General features: G+C 58.1%; 1 protein-coding gene across 3 annotated transcripts; it reads right to left on the reverse strand.

The window, feature by feature from the left end:
* Window positions 1–273: 273 nt before the first annotated feature.
* Window positions 274–15,879, reverse strand: Tns4 (tensin 4). Of its 3 annotated transcripts, none has more exons than XM_013149636.2 (13): window positions 15,737–15,878; window positions 12,542–13,005; window positions 8,430–8,814; window positions 7,282–7,730; window positions 5,570–5,656; window positions 5,190–5,306; window positions 3,876–3,968; window positions 3,696–3,773; window positions 2,824–2,892; window positions 2,213–2,381; window positions 2,049–2,117; window positions 1,860–1,886; window positions 274–1,249 (listed from the first exon to the last, which is right to left on the reverse strand). In XM_013149636.2, the coding sequence occupies exons 2-13, from the start codon at window positions 12,957–12,959 to the stop codon at window positions 1,108–1,110; spliced, it is 2,103 nt and encodes a 700-aa protein (XP_013005090.1). In that variant the 5' UTR covers window positions 12,960–13,005; window positions 15,737–15,878; the 3' UTR covers window positions 274–1,107. The 3 variants fall into 3 exon arrangements, with proteins under 3 accessions (XP_013005090.1, XP_013005089.1, XP_063107581.1); XM_013149635.2 differs by having other exon boundaries at window positions 3,876–3,971; XM_063251511.1 differs by lacking the exon at window positions 2,213–2,381 and having other exon boundaries at window positions 3,876–3,971; window positions 15,737–15,879.
* Window positions 15,880–21,878: the final 5,999 nt, after the last annotated feature.

The raw sequence follows: 21,878 nt of genomic DNA on the forward strand, positions 1-21,878 counted from the left end.
TGGGCCGGTGGCTCAGGTCAACAGGGTTCAGGGCTTCTTCTGGACTCTCTGGTGACCCTGGCCTCTTGGGGCAGCACAGGGCCAGTGCCCAGGCTGCTGGGGCATGGCCTGGAAACCCAGCCCTCCTCCCTGGCAGGGCCAGGGGGACAGAGTGGTGCAAGTGGCTGTGACACAGGAGCCTGTGAGGCACACCTGGTCTTGAGGTGACCACCTGTCACCTCGTGTTGGGGGCCCCATCTTCAAGGATACAGCCCCATGAGCTTCGGGACCAACCACTGTGCAGCGCTGGATGCTTTATTTCTGGTGATGGGAAAGACAGTCATTTACAGTGCCGGGGGACCCCACCAGCCCCACATCTGAACGTGGGCCCGGTGGGTGGCCGTCCAGTCCCAGACTCCCACCAGTAGGGGCCCTGCAGTCCCAGCTCCTCTCCGAGCTGAAATCACAGCTTCAGGCCCGACTTCAGCTCAAGATGCTGCTGCTGCTCTTGCTGTGCACCCCGCCTCCTGCCCCACACCGTTTCTTGGGGAGCCCAAGGCTGCTGGAGAAGCAGCTGCTGTCTCTGGGGCTTCCTCCCGCTGGTGGAAAGGGGCAGAAAAGACTCAACTTTGAAGAGACCTTCGAAGAGAGGCAAGTGGACGCTTTGCATTCTTGACTCTCTGCTGCCCCCTGGTGGCTGTGATGCCGGTGGTGGCTGCGGGGCTGGAGGGTTGACCCGGGCAGGGCTGCCCCTCCCTAGGGTCCCTGGGGTCCCTAGGTGTGAGGGTCTTGGGCAGAGGACCCAGCAGGACTGCACTGAGGCCCAGCTGCCGCCAGACGCAGACCCCTCCAAGCATCCCTAGAGCTCTTCTGTCACCGCCCACACCTCCCACTTGGCGACAGTCACAGCAGCCACCCCTGGACAGGTGGATTCCAAAGGACGTCAGGAAAGTGGGGACAGGACAGGCACCGGGGACACACAGCCTGTCCCTAGCCCTCGCTCACACGTCACCAGCCTCAGGGTGAGAGCAGTCCGCCTCTCCCCAGCCACCACACCGGTGGGGCAGCAGGGCAGGCAGAAGCTTCCAGGAGCCCAGCGGCCAGGGAGTGCGGGGAGTCCAGCGCCCACTACGGCTTCTCGGCCGCTTGCAGCAGCACCTTCACAAGGCTGATGACATGCGAGGCCGGCTGCACCGTGTCGTACTCTGCGAAGAGGTGGCACACGTTCTCCTGCCGCTCCGTCTGGGTCTTGGCCACAAACCCGAAGATGCTGTGGTGGGGGGGTGCAGTGTGAGTGCAGTGGAGTGGGGGGCTTGAGGAAGGGGTGTCAGGTCCCGCCCAGCCCCTGGGTCTGCCACCCCAAGTTCAGGCTCCTGCTCTCCTCCATTCTGCGGGGGAATCAATCCCTGAGGACAGGAGGCTGCCTGAGGGCAGGGTGGACCCCCAAATCAGACTGGAGCCCCCTATAGGCCAAGACTCCCGAGTAGAGCCTGTGTCTCTGGAAGAGACTGAGGGTGTCCCTTGGGCGGGGACTTCCCTAGGACAGGGCCTGTGTGTCCATTCATGCTTTGGCCTCTGTATTTCTTCCAGTCCTGGGGGTTAAAATCAGGGGCTTCCCATTAAGCACTATCCCCAGCCCTTTAAAATTCTTTATTTTGATGCAAGGTCTCACTGAGTTGCCCGGGTTGGGCTCCACCTCATGATCTTCCTGCCTCAGCCTCCAGAGCACTGGGATGACAGGTGTGCACCACGGCGGCACCCAGCCTCAGCCTTTCCAACACCGTGAGCCCCTGAGGCAGGATGGGGCCTCCCTCGGTGGGTCTGGAACCCATCACAGGGACCCCTCATGGGATGGTGGACTGGGGGGTGTTGGGCCTTACCGGGAAGACTTGCAGTACTTCTGCCACCTGTGGGAGAGAACATGCAGGTCCTGAGTAAACAGACTCCACTCCACCCCACAGAACCCTGCCCACAGTGCCTGCCTGCCTTTAGGTCTCTCCCTTCCCAGCTTCCTCTGCCATTGAGGTCCCAGGGAGGCTGCCTCCTGGCTCAGCCCCACCTGCACTTACTTCCGCTGCTCGGGGTCCAGGCCGCAGAAGCGCAGGGTGCTGAGCGGGTAGTGACGCCGGAAGAAGACCCTGGGCGGGGGCAGAGAGAGTAGGGACCTGGTGAAGTCTGTCCAGCAGCTCAGCTTTGCGGCCCCCCTGTCACCCTGCCTGCCTGGGGCCCTTACTTCCTCTGGACGTCGGTCAGTGTGATGCCCTGCTCGGTGACTCTGAAGTGGACCACAGTGGGCGTGGGGAGGACGTCCTGCTCCAAGGTGGTCGAGATGGCCTTCTGCACGGCCAGGGCCCCACTCAGGGTCTCCACGCTCACCGAGCTCAGGTACAAGCTGTGGCAGCCTACGGGCCCAGACACAGTGCTGGGGGTGGCTCCGGACCCCGTGGGATGGTCCCTGCACCCCCTGCAGGAATCCTGCGGGGGTGGGCGACACCCCCTTTGCACTGTCCTGGCCTCCAGGGTAGGACGGGAGGGAGATGACATTGTTTAGAGGTTGCTGAGGGGTGTCCGGGAAGTCTGTCTGGAACACCGCTGCCCCTGCTCACCATGCAGGGGACAGAGTACAAGATGGTAGCAGTGACCCTGAGCCAGCTGTCACCCAGGGGAGGGGAAGGCTGACTCTGCCGGGCTTTTGTCCTCTAGTGCTGGGGTGTGCTTTCCCGGGTGGTGCATGCCTGGACCACGGTGGGGTGAGGGGCACATGGCCAAGCTGCGGGAAATGTGAGGGCCCGTGTGCCAGTGTGCCAGCGCATGCGCAGGGCTGGGCGCCCGCTTGACACTCACCTGCAGATTGTTTCAGGCAGGCAGGGTTGTCTGTTGGGAGATCTGCGGCTCCATCTGCAGCTCCCAGCTCTGAGCCAAGGTGAAGGAACAGTCCCCAAAAGGCGGACGGGGTTAGGGGACCCCTCAAGGGTCCCCGGACCCTCTCCCAACCCCAGTCTCCAGGAAGTGAGAAACCATGCGTGGGGACTGCGATTATGCAAATGGGGGTCGCTCCGGGCTCCCAAGGGCCCAGCCTGCAAGCCCTGGACCCCACTCTCCTCCCTGACCCCCATGTCCCAGACTGCGGCCTTGATCTTGAACTCCCAGGCCCCTGAACCCCCCATTTCCTTCTGACTCCATCCCAACCCCAGGTTTCTCTGTGCAGGAAGTGGGGGACCCTCTCATCACCCCTCATCTGGGGTTCTCTGGCCCTTGGTCCTCACCCAGAAACTCCGCTTTTATAGCTTGCCCTGTGGACCTCCAAAATGACCCTTCCCTCTGGGCTGTGCACCCGGGTGGGGTGTGCTCAGTCTAACTCTGTGCCTTTGGGGGCTGCGGTGAGATGCAATACAGTGAGTGCTCAAGAAATGCTGCACCTGGTGAGCTGGGCACCGCGGTATAATCCTTACACCTGGGAGGCTGAGGCAGGAGGACTGCTGCGAGCTGCCGGCCAACTCAAGCTACACAGCGAGTTCAAGACCAGGTGTTTTTTCTTTTTTAAATTTATTTTTATTTTTTGAGTCAGGGTCTCGCTGTGTAAGTCCAGATGGTTGGCCCACGTCGATCCTCCTGCCACAGCCTCCCAAGTGCTGAGATTACAGCCCTGCACTACCCGAGGAGTTAGGGGCAGAAGCGACGCCTGGGGGGGGGGGGGAGGCGGGGTGCAGACCTACCTTGCTGCGGGATAGCAAGCGGGCAGGGCAGGGCCAGGGCCATGATGGAGTGCTGGCACACGAAGGCAGAGAGGCTCCCTGCGAGGGCACAGGCACCGCATGAGAAGGGCTTTCCCACCCCTTGCAGCTCAAGAGGGTGGGAGCCCGCGTCCAGGGGCCCGGAGGCTGGGGGATGCTTACCAAAGTAGGGTTCCTCATCCGCTCCTTTGAGGTGCACCCCTTTGGCAGAAGACTCGATGAGGAAGTGGCGAATAAGGTCACTGCTGTCCTCGCCTGCTGAGGAGAAAGCGCAGAGTACACTGAGCAAGACGAACAGCGCATGCGTGCAGAGCACGCAAGTACACAGAGAAAGGGCGCATGCGTGCAGAGAACACGTATGTACGGAGAAGAGAAAAAGTGCACGCCTGAAGAGAATGCGCATGTGCGCAGAGGAGAAAGGGCACCCGCGTGTTGGCCTGCCCCTCCCTGCCCACCCAGCCTATCCTGATCCCTTTGCAAGGCTTGCGCTACATGTGGACATCCTATGGCCACACGAGGGGCCATCACGTTTGCTCTAGGGCTTCTGGGCCCCAGTATCCGCTAGGAAAACTTTCTTCTGGAAGAGTTATCGGGGATTGTTCATTACCGTGTGGACCGAGCATCAGCTCCTTTTGCGGTTCCCGTCTCCTCCCACCTCCTCCCTGGCGCTGGTGGAAATTTTCCACCAGGTCGTGCCTGCTGGAACCAGGCTGGCTCTGGACTCTCCCCCACCATCTGCATCCTCTTCCCTGACCTCTCCCAGGGCCCGCCCCAAGCTTCCTGGTAACAGAGCCCGCGCCAGCCCGCCTCCTTTTATAAGTTTCACAGAAAGCAGAGTGGGCAGAGCACGGGCTGGGGTTTCTCCCTCGCCCCCTCTCCCGCTCCCGCAGTTACTGTGAGGCCTACTCTGTCATCCGTTACAGGAGAGTCACGGTCCTAGGGCTTCCGGGGTGGGGTGGGGGGTCTGAGGTGCTTGTGCTGGGTTATCTGTTTCCATCCACCTCCCCGAAAAGATGCTGCTCGCCTGGGCCCCTCAGATTCCCTGGTTCCTTAACCCAGATCTTGGCACAGGGAGAGACCCGTAGACGTGTGTACAATATTGCACACTTGCGATAAGCGATTAGGCACACATCATGCTACAACACACAGGTGGTGGGTTATAGGATACACCTGATAAGCTCTCGCCCACAATGGATTGGTCATCATGCTACTTAGACATGTGGTAAGCACACCGGTCATCACATTAGGGGGCCAGGAGATGAGTGTAGTGTGTACACAAAGGGTAGGAGTAGAGAGCAGCCTGAGCAGGGGTTGGACCTGCAGGGAAGGGTGCTTTGCACAGTGCCTCAGGGCTACTGGGAGCTGTCTGGGAGGGGGACTGTCCTTCAGGCATGGCCACAGGACCAGCCTGGGGATGCCTGGTGAGCTAATGCCTGCCGTGTGCAGGAGCCCTGGTGGGAGCAGGCCGATGCATACCTGATCGGTGCTGGGCAGATGCAGGGACCTTCAGGGCCAGGCCGAAGGAGCCTCGGTAGGAGGAACTGTCCCTGATGACGAAGGCCCCTGGCTCCTCCTTCTTCAGCAGCTCAATGGCTGGAATGATTCTTGGATCAGGTGCAGGTCCTGCCCCATGGGGACTCTCCCTCCCTAGCCCCACACAGAATCTTCCTGAGGCAGTGTAACAGGGTGACCTTTAGACTGAGGAAGTCTTCCTAGTGTCCAATCTGCCATTTTTGCTACATTTCTGTTCCCTTGAGAGGTCTGTAGGACACCTCCTTTCTTGGGCCATCTGCCACCCCCCCTTTTTTTTGCCATGATCCAGGGCCCCACCTGCCTGGCACCCAGGTTCTGTTCACCTTGCTCTCTGGTGATGCTTGGCTTAAACCAGTATTTCGATGTATCCATCACAAACTTCATGGTGGGTTGTGTGTCCCTGGCAGGACCTGAAGGCAGAGAGAGGAGGGGAACAAAGTAGGCTGAACTGAAGTTTGTTGGAAGGTGACCAGCAGAAAAAGCTGGGGACTCCACCCTGTTCCTCTGCCCAGAGGCCCCATTCCACCCACCTTCCATGATCCAGACCCAGTGTTATCTCTAAACTGCCTAAAGAGTCAAAACCAGACCGAAGGACTCCAGGACTTGGCACATCTGGGACACAAGCCTCCTAGTAGCCTTGGTAATAAATCAAAAACAGATAACAAACCTAATGTTGCCTGGCAGAGGGACTGGAACAGACCTAAAGGATTCTCCTATGCCTGCCTGACCTCACACCCTGCTCCCCCGAATGAGGCCGACAGTTTCTTAGGGAACCTCTGCTCAGAAGAGAAAACAAGGGAAAAGGCAGAGGGTGGAAGAGTTGTACTCAAAAACCAAGAACCTGGATTCCTGATTTTGTCACATGTATTCAGCACCAAAAGTCCAGAGGGGACCGAGTGGACTGGACAATCCCGAGGGTCTTTAATGCCCCCAGAATGTGTGAACTGAAATGTGTGGAATGTGGTACGATCCTGAAGCATAATTAGTGATCCCCATAGCAGACTGGGAATATCACCCCGCTGGGCACACCGACACTTTAAGATGCCACAGTGCCCATGGTCCTAGGTCCCTGAGGCAGACAGCACTGGTTCTCAATTCTGGTGGTGTAAGGAGGAGTCTATGACCAGTGCACTAGCAAGAAGGCTGCACGGCGACCTGCAAAAGATTTGCCCTGGGACCCCCTCCCTGTGGATGTGCGTCTCACAACCCTGGAGCCACTCTGGAAGCCCCCTCCCGCTGCATGCCACCCTCTTGATGCTTGCGTGGACGTGTGTCTCTTGCCCCTGGAGTCACCCCGAAGCCCTGATGGAGACCCCCGAGGGAGGGGCCTTTGTGTTTACTGCTGTGGGTTCGTGAATTGCATGCCTTTCCGACGTCTTTCGTCTGGGCTCCGGGAAGCAGGGTGTTTGCCATTTTGTGGTTTGGGGCTCTCTCACTTGGAACGCGCTGCCCTGTTCCTCTGCGCAACTCCCCTTGCCCACCCCACCGTGTGCTCGTCATCGTCGGACGTCAGAGCGAGGACAGAGGCTGCCCCAGGCCGTTCCTGGGTTAGTCACCATCCAGAGGGGGCCTGGCTCCGTCCTCTCCGCCCCTACGCCCTGCCTGCCCTGGCTCCCAGCCTTCGACCCATCTGCCCCGCAGCTGCTGGATTAAATAAACCCTCCAGAGTGTACGGCTGACCCCGGCTCCTCCCTGTCTGGGGTCTCTGATCCCTGCTGTCTAAAGGGTGGATTCAACTTTTTGGCTTGGCATTCAAGGCCTTTTGCAGTCTGTCTCCAGATGCCTTCTCAGTGACTTCTCTTGCAACTCCAGTATTAAAGGTATTTCCTAAGCATGCCAGGAGCTTGTACCCCATCATGACTGTGGAGTGCTGTGTCTGTATCACCGAGCCCTTCCTACTCTGTGTGGGTCTTGGTTTTGGTCCATCTGTGTGTCCTTACAACTTGGCACAGTGCCCAGTACACAGGAGGTGCTCAATAAATGTGTCAGCTGGCTGTTCCCAAAGCCCACTGGTGCTCTGGTCTACTTCCCTTACCTGAATCTTCCATCATTTGATGATTGGTTGGGGCCATGGCAGAGAGGGAGTCCGGCAGGGTCTGGCTGCAGCTCTCGGTGGCCGGGCAGGGGTACTTGGGAGGAGCAGCTCCAGCCTGGACCAAGCCCTGGTGTCCTGATGTCTGATGGAGTGGGGGAGACTGAGGTTCGGGACAGCCGTTGATCAGCACAATGGGGATGTCCACCATGGAGTTGGTGATGGACGAGGGACAGCTGCTGGGGTGCTCTGTGGCCAGCGGAAGGGAGTGGGTGGTTCTGGGCTGCACCATGCCCGAGGTGGGGTTGCTGGGGGCCTGCACATCACTGGGTCTCGTGCACGGGGACACGGAACCGAGGCTGTGGAGGCTGGAGGAAGAGCTGGCTGGGCTTTCCAAGGACCTCAAAGATGACTGGTGGCCAGAGCTGCTAGAGTGGACCAGAGACTGGCTGCTGCAGAGAGAGGAAGGACCTGTGTTAGGGACTCCTGTGGGGGCCCTCGTGGCCGGAACCAAGGGATCAGGCTGGAATCAGGCCCACCCAATGCCCAAGGATGGAGAAACGTCCCCGGACTGCAGGGTCTTTGGTCACTTAGCGAGGCCTGTGGGCCGATCCCTGTAGGATTCCCTCTGCTCTCCCAGCTAGAGCCCCGGTTTGCTCCTTCCAAGAGCCCTTGGACAGGTGGACCTGGGGTGGACAGGTCCAAGGTGCACAGAGGGAGCACAGCTGGTAGAGGAAGAGGCAGGGGGGAGAGGCAGGCTTTGCGTGGAGTCAGAGGGCACAGCTGGGGACCCCGGCCTCCCCGACAGGCACTGCCTTGGCCCACACTTTGGAACTGGTGTGTGGGGCCTGGCTTTGGTCTTCCTGGGTGGGTGTGCGATTCTGCCACAGAGTGGTGACAGGCACGCTGGGCGGGAAGCCCAGACAGCACCGGCCCTGTGTTTGCAGTTTTGGAAAGCTCATCATTAGCATGGGCTGTGCCGGGGCTGAAGGTACCCAGGTGACCCTTGAGATCATGGCAGCTTTATCCCCGGGAAGATGTAAGCTGAGATCTCTGTGTTGTGCCCTAAATAGTCGTGGAGAGCGGAGTGTCGGGAAGAGCAAAGAAACACATTTACTCCTGTCATACCGGGTCAGAAGGACAGAACCCACCTTCCGAACACGTAGCTGACGTCGGAACCCGGGCTGGCTGACAGCATGGACACCCTGCTGCCCCGATGAGGCATTAGGGCCGTCAGTCCCTTCTCCAGGCCCGGGGAGGTGATCAATGGGGAGCCCGAGCCAGGGGGGCCTGAGGCCCTGCCCCCCACACAAGGGATGGCGATGCTGGGGGAGGAGCAGGGGGAGGAAGCCCTGCCCTGGCTCCCTGAGAAGATGAGGCTCTCGGAGCTGCTGCGGGTCTCCCGGGGAACGTCCCTGCAGAGGAGGCCGCCACTGCGTGGGGAGCCAAAGGGCGGGGTGACAGATGGGCTAGAGCAGCACGGGGAGCTATCGTGGTACCTCCTTCCAGGGGAAGTCACTTCGATGTACTTGATATCTTGGGAAGACAAACAGAGCACAAGTAAGACTGGACATTCAGGATGCAGACTTGGAAAAGACTCTCAAGAAGGGGTGGGTCACCCTACGATTTTATACAGATGAGGCCCAGACAGGAGAACCAGCACCTGGGGCCTCCTTTGGGGCCCAGTTCTAAATTCACCCCGTCTGTGACGTCCTTGGGGTAGAGATGGGGCTTTGAGTCACTTCAAGCCTTCTCAGTGTCCATACCCATTGGACAGTGTCACCGTGTCCACCCCTTGGCGTCACAGGAAGGGTGGAATGGGATTGGCTGGGGCAGCAACACCACGCCAGGCAGGCGCTGAGGGTCCAGAGTGTTTCCACCATGCCTGTCACTCAGGGCACCCAGGGCTGCCTCCCATCTGCACCCACAGTGAGAGAGGGCTTTCACACTCTTTCTCCCCATGGGGTTCTAAGAGTTTGGCTGCCCCCCGACGCCAGCTGGATCAGACTCTGTGAGGGACCCCTGGCCTCCGATTGATGGGATGGTTTGCATGTTTGCTTAGTTTCCTGGGGAACTCCTGTGCAGGGAGTCTCAACCCCGAGACTCATCCTGGTTGTGTCATGGACCCTGGGCAGGTCCCCAGGGTGGAGTACCAGCTGCACCTCAGCCCCAGGGACCCTCAGGTCCAGTAGTCAAGACCTGGGGGTTCCCTGAGCTCTATGGGACAGAGACAGTGAGAACCCAGCCTGGACTCTGTCTGTGGTCTCCTGGGCCCTGGTCGTCCAGCCTCCATCCTCCAGCCACATTGAGAGCCCGCACAGCCCCAGCCCAGCCAGCCGCCTGGATGGGGCTCCTGGCCAGCTCGCTGAGTGGCTGCCTTTGTCTGGGCCTGCAGGGCATCAGGGGACCCTGTTGCTGACCTGGATTTGCTTCCTACTCCCTGAGGCTGGAGGGAGGAGGACTTGGGGCAATCCTAGCTTTGCTGCCCTTCCAGCCAAGAAGCAGAGGGTAAATGTGGACGCCCTTCTGCTCAGCAGAACATGGCCAGCAAATGCCAGGAGAGCGCTGGGAGCCCTGCAAGGCCGGCAATGCCACTTCCACTTTTATGGGACCTGATAGTGTTTACCCATCTCCACCTTTGGACCTCGGAAAGCCCGGGGCAGGACAGGCTCTGCATTTACAGAGGAGGAAACTGAGGCTAGGATTGCACAACAATTGTTAAGAGGTGACATCTGGGTACCGTGAGCCAGCGAGGCTGTAGCCAGCTGAGGTGTGGGTTTCTTTTTACCCCCTGCTCCAATAGGAACTAGTGTTCATGCCACACACCAAAGGGGAAATCAAGGCCCAGTAAGGTGAGGCGGGAGTCCAGTGTCACACAGCCAGAGACGGTGGCTTAGCTCCATTTAGGGGACTCGTCGGGGAGGAAAAGGGGGCTCCTTGGAACCCTGTACCAAGGCCTTGTCCTCGGAGGAGGTTGCTGGCGTGCTTTAGGAGGGCCTCTTGGCCTGGTGAGGCTCTGCTCCCCCATGTCCTGGGTCACCCCAACACCCCAGCAAAGTGCCCTAGCTGGGGCCGAGTGGGCAGGGAGGGGGAGGAGTCCCGTGCTGTGAGTCACCTAGGAGGATGGTCAGGTGGTGGGGCTCCCACCCTGGCCCTGAGGTGCAGCTGCTGTTTACGGGCTGGAGGGCAAGTTTGGGCAGGGCAGGGTGGTGGAGGCAAGCAGGCACGTGGGTGGGGGGCGGAGGGCGCATGACTGAGTGCCCTGCCCTTGGGGCTGCAGCAAGGCTGGGAAATGAACCGGGGCCTGTGTCAAAGATGGGCTGGGGGGCCTGGGGGAGCAGCGTGGGAGGTTCTAAGAGTCACAGGGGCTTCTAAGAGTCACGGTCCCTGTGAACAGGGACTTCTAAGAGTCACGGTCCCTGTGAACAGGGACTCCATGGGACAGGTCTGAGGGAGTCAGGACTCAGCCACGTGTGGGGAGACTGAGGCTCAGGACGGGACCCCAGGGCCTCCAAAGCCTCCCTATGCGACCCCCCCTCCAAAGAGACAAGACGGGACAGGGACTCCAGAGCCCAGGAATGGGGTTTCCAGGTCTGACCCACTGGTGCCAGCTGTGTGGCCGGGGTCTCCACTTCCTTCCCAGAGCCTCAGTTTACTGACTGTAAAATGAAATCTCCTCCATTTCCTTCAAGGGCCACACCCCAGGTCACAAGGGACCAGGGGGGACACCTATTTAAAGCCTGTCTGCCTCCGTCTGGGGGAGGTGTACACGAGGACTCCCGTGTTCAGGCCTTGAACTTGGCCAGGGTGGGAGGAGGAGGACAGTGACCATCTGTCAGAAAGTGACAGCGTCTGTCCCCCTCAGCCTGGCTTGGGGCCTCACAAGCTTTGTCACCAGCAGTGCAGTGGTCTGCTCTTCTCAGTAGTGGCAAAGAAATCCCTCCAGGGAGGCCGATGAGGCCGGCTGGGCCATCTTGGTAGGTAGTGATCCCTCCCAGGTAGGAGAAGTTTCCTCCTCCACCATCAGGGGCTGGCCTGAGCTTGGCTGCTCGGTCAGGACCCTCTGACCACTGCCTGACCACTGCCAGCCCTGCTGCACTTCACGATGGCACCTGAGACGGTGCTGAGACCACACAGCCAGAGATGGTGGTTTAGCTCCATTTAGGGGTCTCGTTGTTCCTTCCAGGGAGGACAGGGGTGGCATGGCAGCCACCCCACCCGTGCACGTGGATGCCCGAGGAGTCTGGTCATGCCTCAGCCGGCCCAGCCTAGGGGCAGAGCGTTAGCACCGGGCTCCTCCTGCCGACACTAATTAGGTGCAAGACACTTCCTGGGTGATGTGCCCAGGGCCGACCGCAAGCAAGCAGGAACCGGGCGCTGGCTTGGAGCCAGATCTGCCTGGGGTTGGCTCTACCTGCACCCTGACGTTAATAAAAACAGCCACCCCCGGTAGTGATTCACGTGGGCCAGGCTTGGTGACGAGGTTTTGTGGTAAGCCTGTGATCAGGGTTATTTCTTGTCAGCCCTGCATGGCCTTTAAAGTAAGGATTCTATCTCCACTTTACAGTGAGGCATGTAAAAACACTAAGAAGGAAGTAGTGGGCTTCGCTGACCCTGGCTGTTAGGCCAGGCTGGCTCCTCCCCAACCCATCTATCTCAGTTTTTCCCTCCATAAAATGGGATGAAATATTTTGTGTTGGAAGCCAAGCATCATGGTGGTGCACGCATGTGATCCAGTGCTCGGGAAGCTGAGGCAGGAGAATCACTGCCAGCCTGGGCTACACAGTGAGTTCAAGGTCAGCCTGAACTGTATAGTGACACCCCATTTAAAAAAAAAAAATTCTGTGCCAGGCTGGGAGGACAGAGTGGTCAGCACAGCAGTTCCTGGTAGTCTATCTAGTAAGTGCTCAATTAACGGAAGTCACCCTAGATTCTGACTAGATTTAAACCTTCATTGCTGCTGAAGGTTTAAATCTCCGGAGGCCTCAGTTTTCCCATCTGTCTAATGGGACTCTATGAACTTCATGCTCAGAGTGGACCTGAAATGGAGTCCAGAAGCAAGGATTTCCCAATGCCCTTGGACTTGGTACCCTAGTTGTATCTTGCTTGTGGCAGCTTGTTTAGAGCTGATTGCTAAACTTTTGAGATTTTGTCCAGCTGCTTGCTAAACTCAGCCATTATTAAAAACCACATTAGAGAGCTGGGCATGATAGCGCATGCCTGAATCCCTGTACACTGGGAGGTTGAGGCAGGGGCTCCTTACCTATGCCTTTGGGCTCCTCCTTACTCCTGGAGTCCTGGCTTTGGGCAGCCTGGGCCTGGGGCCCCTCCAAGCCCGGGGGAAGCAGCTGGAAAGTAGGGTCCAGTTCCAGGATCATCTGGTTGAGGGTCTCCAGTGAGAAGTCCACATAGGAGTCCAGGTCCTGTGGGGTTCCTGAGGCTTTGCCGTGTGGCTCTGGAGTCTGCTGGACTGGGCTTGGGGGCCCCTTGCTGGGTGTGGGAGCCATCAGTGCCTGGGCCCCCCAGCCTTCCGTGGTGTAGTAAGGACACGGGGCTGGCAGGCTGGGGCTGGGTGCTGAGTGCAAGGTCGTCCTGGGCTCCGCGTGGGGCACCGGTCGGACAGTGTGGCCTCCTGCCAGCGACATGGAGGGGCGCTGTCCCAAGCGGTCGGCTTCCGGCATCCACCAGCCTCACTTACATCCCAGAGCTGTCACTCGTCAGCTGGACCTGGAAGAGCCAGGCATGTGGGGGGCCTGAGCAGCTTGTATTACCCCAAACAAGGGCATTTAAAAGCCTGGGGGCACGAGCCCCGGGGTCCAATTCCCACTTCCATGGAACAAATAAGTAAATAAATGAACGCATGTGGCTGAGGCCGCCCGCCTGGGTTTGTACCCCAGCTCCGCTACTCAGGAGCTGTACATGTTTGGGGAAGTGAACTAACTTTTTCCTGTGCCTCGGTTTCCTTCTGTCTCAAGTAAGCTGACGTTTGTAAGATGCTTGCACCGAGTGCCTGGCTCGGTGCAGACCTTAAGAGATTTCTCTAGATGGTTTCAGACCATCTCCCGGGCCAGGCATGTTTGCTAGAGACGACAGCCAGTGTTTGCTGAGTGATTCTACACACACAGGCCCCGTGTTCATACGCAGCGTCCTTCCCGTTATCACCCCATTGTACAACGAAGCAAAGGGGGTACAGGGCGGAGAAGCCACTTGCCCACGGCCATGCTGCCTTTTGTGTCAGAGCAGGGCGGGCCTCGGTCATGTGGTGGGAGGCAAGTAAGCAGCTGGGGGCAGTAGACCGAGTCATAGGGAGCAGGGGGAGCAGTCGGGGGGCTTCCTGGAGGAGGGGATGTGCAAAGCCTGGGGGACAGATGGGCACTGCCGAGTGCCAGGAGAACAGGGCAGCTGGGTGGGTGCAGGGAGAGGTGGAGGAGGGGCGGGCTACACCTGCAGGGCCTAGCAGGCTTGGGGTGCCTGCCAGCCCAGCTCTGGGGCCATGGGAAGCCACGGGAGGAGTTCAGAGCAGGGCTGGCAGGGGAGGTGACGTCATCAGATGCTACTCACTCCCCTGGGGCTCCTCAAAACTGGGGAAGCCCTTCCTGTGGTCTAACCTCAGGGCCACACGCTGTTCTTTCACAGATGCAGATGAGGGGAGGTAAGAGGCTCAGAGGGGACTGAGAACACAGTGTGAGGCTCCAGCACCTGCTCCTCCTTTTCCCAACACCCCTTTTCCCAGTTGTTTCCTTTTTGGTCTCTTAGGGACCAGCCAGGGCCAGACAGGAACCTGCAGGTTCCATTCAGCTTCAAGCGGAGCCTGGTCTTTATGTGGGACTCTGGCCCTCAGGGTCCCCCTGCGTGGGATGAGGGTGAGGATTCCCACCTGCATGGGGCAGAGGTTTACAGCCCAGCACAGGGGGGCAGGCCAATCAGCCCAGCACTCAGGGAGGCTGAGGCGGGAAGGTCGCCAGTGTGAGCCCAGCCTGGGCAACTTAGTGAGACTATGTCTCAAAAAATAAAGAAGGGCTGAGGGTGTCGCACAGCGGCAGAGCATCCCTGATGTAAATAACATCAACAACAACCACCACCCTCAAAGGGGGTGGGGAGAGGGATCCGCTGTGTCAGGGATTGGATCATCAGTGACGACAAAAGCCAGGCGGGCTCTCCAGGCCTCTCCAACTTTGCTTGTGGCTGGCCCTGGAAAGGACGAGTGCCTATAAATGGAGTGGATGGAGCTGGCCTTGAATCCTTCCTGGGGGCAGCCAAGGACACGGAGTGAGTCGGCCGCAGCCTGTCCTGGGTTTACTGGGACAGGGCTCTGGCTCTGCAGGGTGTGTGACCACAACACGGTTCTGTGCCAGCCCGGCAAGCGTCCTTAACTCGTTTCAGCCAGGCTCCATGTGGCACAAGCTTGCTATCCTGCCACTTTGGGAGGCTGAGGCAGGAGGACCACAAGTTCAAGTCCAGCTTGGGCACCTTTGTGAGCTCCTGTCCCTAAACAAACAATAAACAAAAGGCTGGGAATGGAGCTCAGTGCCCAGGCCCAGGGCGGTGCCCGCACTGCAAAACAAAACAAACAACAAAACAAAACAACACAACAAAGCAAAGTGAACCCTAACTCATTTCAGGAGAAGCTGAGGATCTGCCCTGGGGGCCGTGGGAGTGGCTGAGCTTGGTGTCCACACTGCCTGCTGATAAACCCCAAACTCTCCCTCAGTCATTGGGCCCCAGGATTCCTGGCCTGTCCCTTCCCCGTTGCCCTGGCTCTAAGTTGTCCCAGATGGGAGGGTCCAGGGCTGGGCTGGTGTCCCCTGTGCATCAGGTGGGGCCCTCCCTGTGCCGCCTTATTGTGGGGTTCTCTCTCTCCTCTCTGTCCTCTCCCCTTTCCCCTTCACATTCCTCCTCTTTACTCCCCAGGCTCCAAGGCAGCGCCCCTGACCCCCCTTCCTGGCCAACCACTCCTCCTCACCCCTCTCTCCTGCTGAGAAGGCAGCCAGTGAAGCTGGGTCCCCCCCAAAGCACAAGGCCTCTGGAGACCCCTCCCCAAAGCTTAGACTCTTTTTTTTTGTATTTTTACCGGTACCAGGGATCGAACTCTCGACCATACGCCTGCAAGGCAGGCGCTTATGCTGCTGAGCTAAATCCCCAGCCCCTGAAGCTTAGACTCTCGAAAGGCAAATCTAACCCCCCATCCCGCTGCCCCCACAGGGCCCCCGCTGGCCCAACACAGGAGGCCCAGGTGCTGGGTCCGGTACCTCCCCCCGCACCCCCGCAGCGTCTGTGACCTCTGCTCCCCTATCTGTCCACCAAGAGTCCAGATTCAGGTCCCTAAAGAGCTGGCTCAGGGCGGGGCGCAGACCCTCTCTCCCTTCCCTCTCCTCTCCGCGTCCCTCCCAGCTCAGGCAGGTGGGGGACCCGGGCAAAGGCGCGACCCCAGCTCTCCTTGTGGAGCGCAGGCCCCTACCTGTGCGAGCCAGCGGCCGGGCAGCTGCTGGGGCCGGACTGCATGGTCGGTCTGTCTGAGGCTGCTGGGGCCAGGTGAGGAGCCCGGCCCCGCCCCCGGCCCGCCCTTCTCCTGGCCAGCACGTGGCCTTGAGCCGGCGCCCGCCCCTATAGGGTCCCCAGGTGTGGCCGCTGGGCGCTGGGCGGCCCCCGCGGAGGCTCCTGCTGATCCCGTCACCAAGCAGGCAGGGAGCCGGGCTGGGAGGGCTGGCAGAGGTGGGCGCGGCCTTCCTGTTGCAGGTGAGCCAGCGGGGGTGGGGGTAGGGGTGCATCTTGGCAAAGCGGGGTCCCCTAGGCTGCATGGAGCCCTGGGAAGCAAGTTCCGATCTTGTCTTCCTTCTTGTTTGCTTTCATTCGAGATTCTCCAGCCTGGGCAGGGGCCGCAGCTGGAGCAGCCAGAGGGTGGGGTGGGGTGGGCTGTGCCCCCAATCACTGACCGCCCCTAACTCCAGGGCTGGAAGCCCCACGGGGTGGGGTGCAGGAAGCAAGCCTGCCCCTCCTCTTCCAGGCTTCCGCTCTCCCGTGGGGTGTCCCAATGTAGGGGACATCTGGCCATGAGGAGAGGGCTCTGGTGGCAGAGCCCGGTCTGGGCAGGTCAGTGTGCAGTGGAGGTGTCAGCCTGTGGGCACCAGTCCCGTGGTGGCATTAACAGGTGCCCTGGTGTCCCTGTTGGCTCCTGGCTTGGTGGGCAGCTGTGTATCATCTGAGCGGCATAGCCCACACCCTGGACCCCAGAGTGAAGGGGTGAGGAGATTGTGTACACAAGCCTTTCTTATGCAGACCAAGAATCTGCTCTGGGTAGGCAGGAGCTTCTCCTGTCTCAGCCTCCCAGAATCCTGACTTTACAAGTATGGGCCACGTGACTGCTTCCCTATAAAACACTCATGGTCCTGCCGGTGCAGGCAGGTGAGGCCCAGTCCAGGAATAACTTTATTATAAATGTCCATGCCCAGGACAGAACTGGAGGACCCTTAAGCTCTGCCGATATCCACAAACTCAAACTTTACAATGGGCAGCCACCCCGAGAGCTGTTTTTTTATAAATGGTACTCGTGGAACCTTAGAAATCACACACAGGAGCCACACACGTGAGAGCGTATGTCAGCACTGCAGTAGGGAAAGAGAGAGACCTAGATTACTTGCAAGGCTAGAAGGACTCTGAGCAACCTTAGAGGGGATTTTTGTGGTTTCACTCAGCAAACACGTTTTTTGCTCTCACCCTGAGAGCGGCGTGCAGTGCTTGCTTAGTTTTGAAAATCCTGGTTTCACACTTTGCGGGGCACTGATTTGCACGTTTCTCCCTACACCTGGTTTACTGCCCTCTTCGGATTTAATGGCTGTCATGGCTGAAAACACCTAGGTCCAGGCGGAGTGGACGCGTTGTGGGATCAACTCATTAAAGCATGGCATTAATTTTCAATTCTGTCCCCAGCGATGCAAAGATTTCGTGCAGCATCGGCGAGCAAATTTCCATTTTCCATCATGTCAAGCAGTTCTTGCAAAGAAATTGGGATAACTTGCATTTTAATACTTTCAGCCAATGAATTTTAAACCCACTCAAATGCTTCATTTAGAAGATTTTTAAGCAAGTTAAAATGTTCTTTTTTGGTTTGTTGTTTGAAGGGTGGATAAGCATCTTAAGAGTACAGAATTTTTTTCTTTTTTAGCAACATCATGTAACAATGGGAACACTTCCAAATTTTATCTCTAAGTGCTCTCTCCTTTTATTTTTCTTTCCAAAGAGCTGCTTTCTTGATAATTTCACCTTTATCCCAGTGAAGAGACTTCATTTTTGGAAATGTCTGAGGTAGCTCTCAGTAGATAGAATTTATGTGCTTGTTTTTCCTCTATTATACCAAATGAAATGTCTTCAGATTTGGGGAAACTGCCATTTTTCTACTGTCTGACTGTAGATTTAGACAAATTGTCCTTTTTGTCCTCTTCCTTCTTCCCCATCTGTCCTTCCTTTCTTCTTCCCGCTTCTGTGGTACCTGGCAGGAATTCAGGGCTTCATGGTGAGCTACACCCCAAGCCCTGTTTATTTTTAAAATTTTGTCTTTTTAAGATGGGGTCTCAATGTGCAGTGCTGGCTGGCCTTGAACTTCACTGTGTAGTCTGGGCTGGTCTCAAACTCACTGCGATCCTCCTGCCTCAGCCTCCCGAGTGCTGGGATGACAGGCATGTGCTGCCATGACCAGCACGTCTGCAACTCTAAAAGCAAGAAAGCAATCCAGGTCTAAATGTAACACCCAAACCGATCCCAGCTGCCTTGCTGGGGCTCCATTGCCTGCTGTGTGAATCAGCCTGAAACCCAGGCCCTCACTGGCTGGGTGTGGAGGCGGTGCAGGGTGAATGTCCATCCCCCAGTCCAGCTCCATATGTGCACCTGGTGGCCCTCTCAGGGACAAGCATCAGTGTGTGGCTTTGGGTCCTAATGTGCTGACTCTCACAGTGCCAGACTCTTCTACCCACTGCAGTGAGGCCTTGACTTCCTTCCACTCTTGGTCTTCCTCACCCAACAGCAAACAGGGAAGAGAGAGGACAAGGCCGGTTCTCTAGAGCCACACCAAGAGGTAGCCCGGCTGGCTGCACGGAATCCTGGGAAATGTAGTCCCACCATGTGCTCAGCAGGAAAAGGACCCTCTTGGGGGTCCAGGAGCACTGAAGGCAAGGGGCAGTCGGGGTCAACAGAGCAGAGCTCCGGGAGGGCCGACAGGCAGGGTGTGCAGGTGGCCAGGAAGGAGCAGGGGGCCTCACTCGTGTCCCCAGATCTCCTTAACTACTGACCTGATAGGACAAGTCCAAGGATGTAGGAACGAGTTTGCACCCGGCACTGGACTCTTACTGGGGACTCCTTCCTCCTAGACTGGGGAAGTGGATTCACATCTCAGAACTGTGGTTTCTCCTGTGATTCAAGGTGGCCTGGCACTCCCGGCAGACAGGGCAGCTGGCAAGGCGTGCTAGGTGAAGAGAAATCCCCTGAGTTAAGTCCTGGGAAGGAAGACAGGGCTCGACATGCCTGGGGAAAGGTCATGGGGGGGGGGCGGGGAAGGAGGATGGGTGGTGCCAGAATTTTTTTTTTTTGTCTTTTTCGTTTTTATTGGTACCAGGGATTGAACTCACGACTGCTTGCTTGCAAGGCAGGAGCTTATGCCGCTGAGGTAAATCCCCAGCCCCCTGGTGCCAGAATTTAACAATGCCCTTCCCATCCCTGTACCCCAAGAATAGTTACCCAGTCAAATACTAATTCAAGTACTGGTATAGCAGGATTTTGAAGAGGTCCCAAGTCAGGGGTCTCAATAGGGAGATGACCTGGTGGGCCTGGCCAAATCAGTTGAGCTGTTTGTAAGAAGTTTCCTGCTGCCTGGGGCGTAAGAGAGATTAGAAGCACTGAAGGATTCCTCTCAAGACAGCCAGCAGGGAAGCGGAGACCTAGGCCCTACAACCACGGGGAACTGAATTCTACTGACAGCCCAAAAGGACTCTAGAAGTAGATTCTCATATATGTTCATGAATGAGTGTGGTTTTACTACACACTAAACCTGTGATTCCTTGTTACACAGCAGTGAAAGAACCATTATACACTCCCAAGTGTAAGGAATCAAATGTAAGCCACGCTCACCAGCGGAATGAAGTGTGCCCAGGTGCCCAGCCTGTGACCTGCCCCTCCTCATCTCATCCCTGGCTCTGTCCTGCAGCAGCCCAGCCTGGAGACGCTGAGTTCCAGCCCCTGCCCTGGAGAGAGCCATCCCTGGGCCAGGATAGGGGGTACCCAGGCAAAGGAACCCCGGGGAGTCTGGGGAGGACTTCCTGGTCCTCTTCATGCACGCTGACATCTGGCGGGCACATCCACAAAACCCACAGACTCTTCACCCCGTGGTGGCTGGAGCAGAACCCTTGGACAGCTGGTGACCCGGGACACAGACTTTTTTCCCTTTTATTGTAAAGTGTAAATAAAGGAAAATTGGCCACTGGTGACATTTAGTACCGTGCAGCCACCATCTCTGTGTAATTCAGAGCATTTTTATCTCCCAAAGGGGACTCGATACCCACGGGCCCTCACAGCCCTCCCCCCAGGCCCTGCAACCACAATCTGGGCTCCATCTTTATGGCTTTACCATTCTGGACATTTGATATAAACGGGATCGTACAGTAAGTGACCTTGGGTGTCTGGTTTTTTTCTCTGATCATAGTGACTCTGAGGTTACCCGTGCCACCACCTGTGTGAGGTCTTCAGTCCTCGTGGCTGAGTGCCTGCCCACCGTGTGGAGACCACGTCAGCAGGGGGCTTTCTCTCTGTTGTTGTTGTAGTTCTTGTTTTTGAGACACAGTAGAACTGCATCTCAAGGGCCCAAGCTGCCCCTGAATTCACCACGTAGCCCAGGCTGACCTCACACACTCGACAATCCTCCTGCCTCAGCCTCCTGAGAGCTGGGATTATAGGCGTGCACCACCTTGCACTGCGTTGCAGGGATCTTCCTTGCTGGGGTCTGTGAGGACCTTGGCCAGGGCTGGGGGAGGTTGGCTGTGGTTCTGACCCTTTGCCCTTTCCTCCTCTTTGCTCCTGGTGTTGCAGGTCATTCTAGGGATGCTGCAGGGAGACAGCCCGTCTTGTCTCTTGGTCTTTGCCATTGGAGCCTGAATCTTGCCCAGCAGTGGTGGCAACATAAGACCCCACTGGTGTGGACCCATCCCTAGAAGGTTCAGTGGCTGGGGTTCCCCACAGTCTATGGTCAGGTCAGGGTGTCCAGGGAGAGCTGGAGCCAGTGCTGTGACAGGGCTGAGGACCTGGTGTGGGGGATCGAGGGAGAGAGCGCAGAGCTTCAGGAATGGGGCTGCTCAACCACTGAGCGGGACATAGGGGAGGGGGCGCAGCCTGGCCCTGAGCTGCTCAGGCCCTCCCTGCTCCTTTGCTTTCGCCAGGGGCTCATTTTGCAGTGAAACTGAATCCCACATTGTTTGTTCTTTGCTCCGCAGCTGCCTCTGAGGAGGCGACCGCCGGGAAGCTCACTGGAAGAGGAATTTGGCCCCTGGAGACCCCTCCTCACTCTCCAGAGGGCCGGTGCCAAGATTGTAGTCACTGCCGCCACACCAGCAAAACCCAAGCCGCAGGAATGCAGTGGGGTCACCTGGGGACACAGGAGCTGGGGGCCCAGGGCCCAGTGGTGTGTGTGGGGGAGTCCACCGTCCTGTGCTGAGAACACTGGGCTTGGATATCCAGCATCTCAGGGCGGGCCCGGCCTTCCCTTCGCTCGTGGGGTCACAGGTGGTCACGCATGTGCCTCTCCATGTCCCCCTGGCTGCTGGATCCCTCACCAGCCTCAGCCAGGTTGGCGATGGCCTGGTTAGGGCCCCAGCACTGCTCCGGCGCTCGGAGGAATTGGTTGCCTTTCGTCCTACAGCCTCCGACGCTGGGTGCTAAGTCACAGGCGCTAAGTCAGGGCAGAGGCTGGTGGAGGACACTGTCCCCAAGCCCTGTGCCCTTTCTCCCTTGCCCTCTGGTCCCTGCACTGGCATTGGACTTATCCTTGGTGGGATTGCAACTGGAATCACAGTCGCTCGAGCTGGCATGGACCTGCTGCTAGTTGCAAGCTACAGATGGAAGAACTGAGGCTCGGAAGGGGAGCAGTTTATCCTGTCACCCAGGTGGATAGCAGATGGACATCTGGTCCACACGGGTAGAGCCCAGGGTCACTTCATTGGGTGGGGGCTCCTGGGAGCTGTCCAGGTGATGGAGAAGCCAAGAGGAAGCAAGCCAAGCTCTTCCGGGTTAATGCGGGAGGCTGAGCTGCAGATGGACAGATGGACAGCAGTGGGGGGGGGGCTGGAAGCAATCAGGTCAGGCTTTCTGGAGGAGGAGGGCTGAGGAGGGATGGGAAAGAGGTATTTGCTAGGTGACTAAAGTAGAGGTTGTTAGTGGTAATAACACGTGGGGGCATTGGCTTAGTTGGGAGTGCCGCCAGCATGCAAGTCTCTATCACAGAGAAGGGGTTCAGCCAGGTCCTCTGAGGACTCTGGATGCAGAAGGACTTGGGAGGGGGCTGACCTGTATTTGGGAGGAGAGGAGGGCTGAACTGAGGGCTGTGACTGGCAGGGGCCACTTCC

The sequence above is a fragment of the Cavia porcellus genome, unplaced genomic scaffold, assembly GCF_034190915.1.
Source record: "Cavia porcellus strain 051 isolate PalLab524CR breed Dunkin Hartley unplaced genomic scaffold, mCavPor4.1 scaffold_6, whole genome shotgun sequence".
NCBI lineage: Eukaryota > Metazoa > Chordata > Mammalia > Rodentia > Caviidae > Cavia > Cavia porcellus.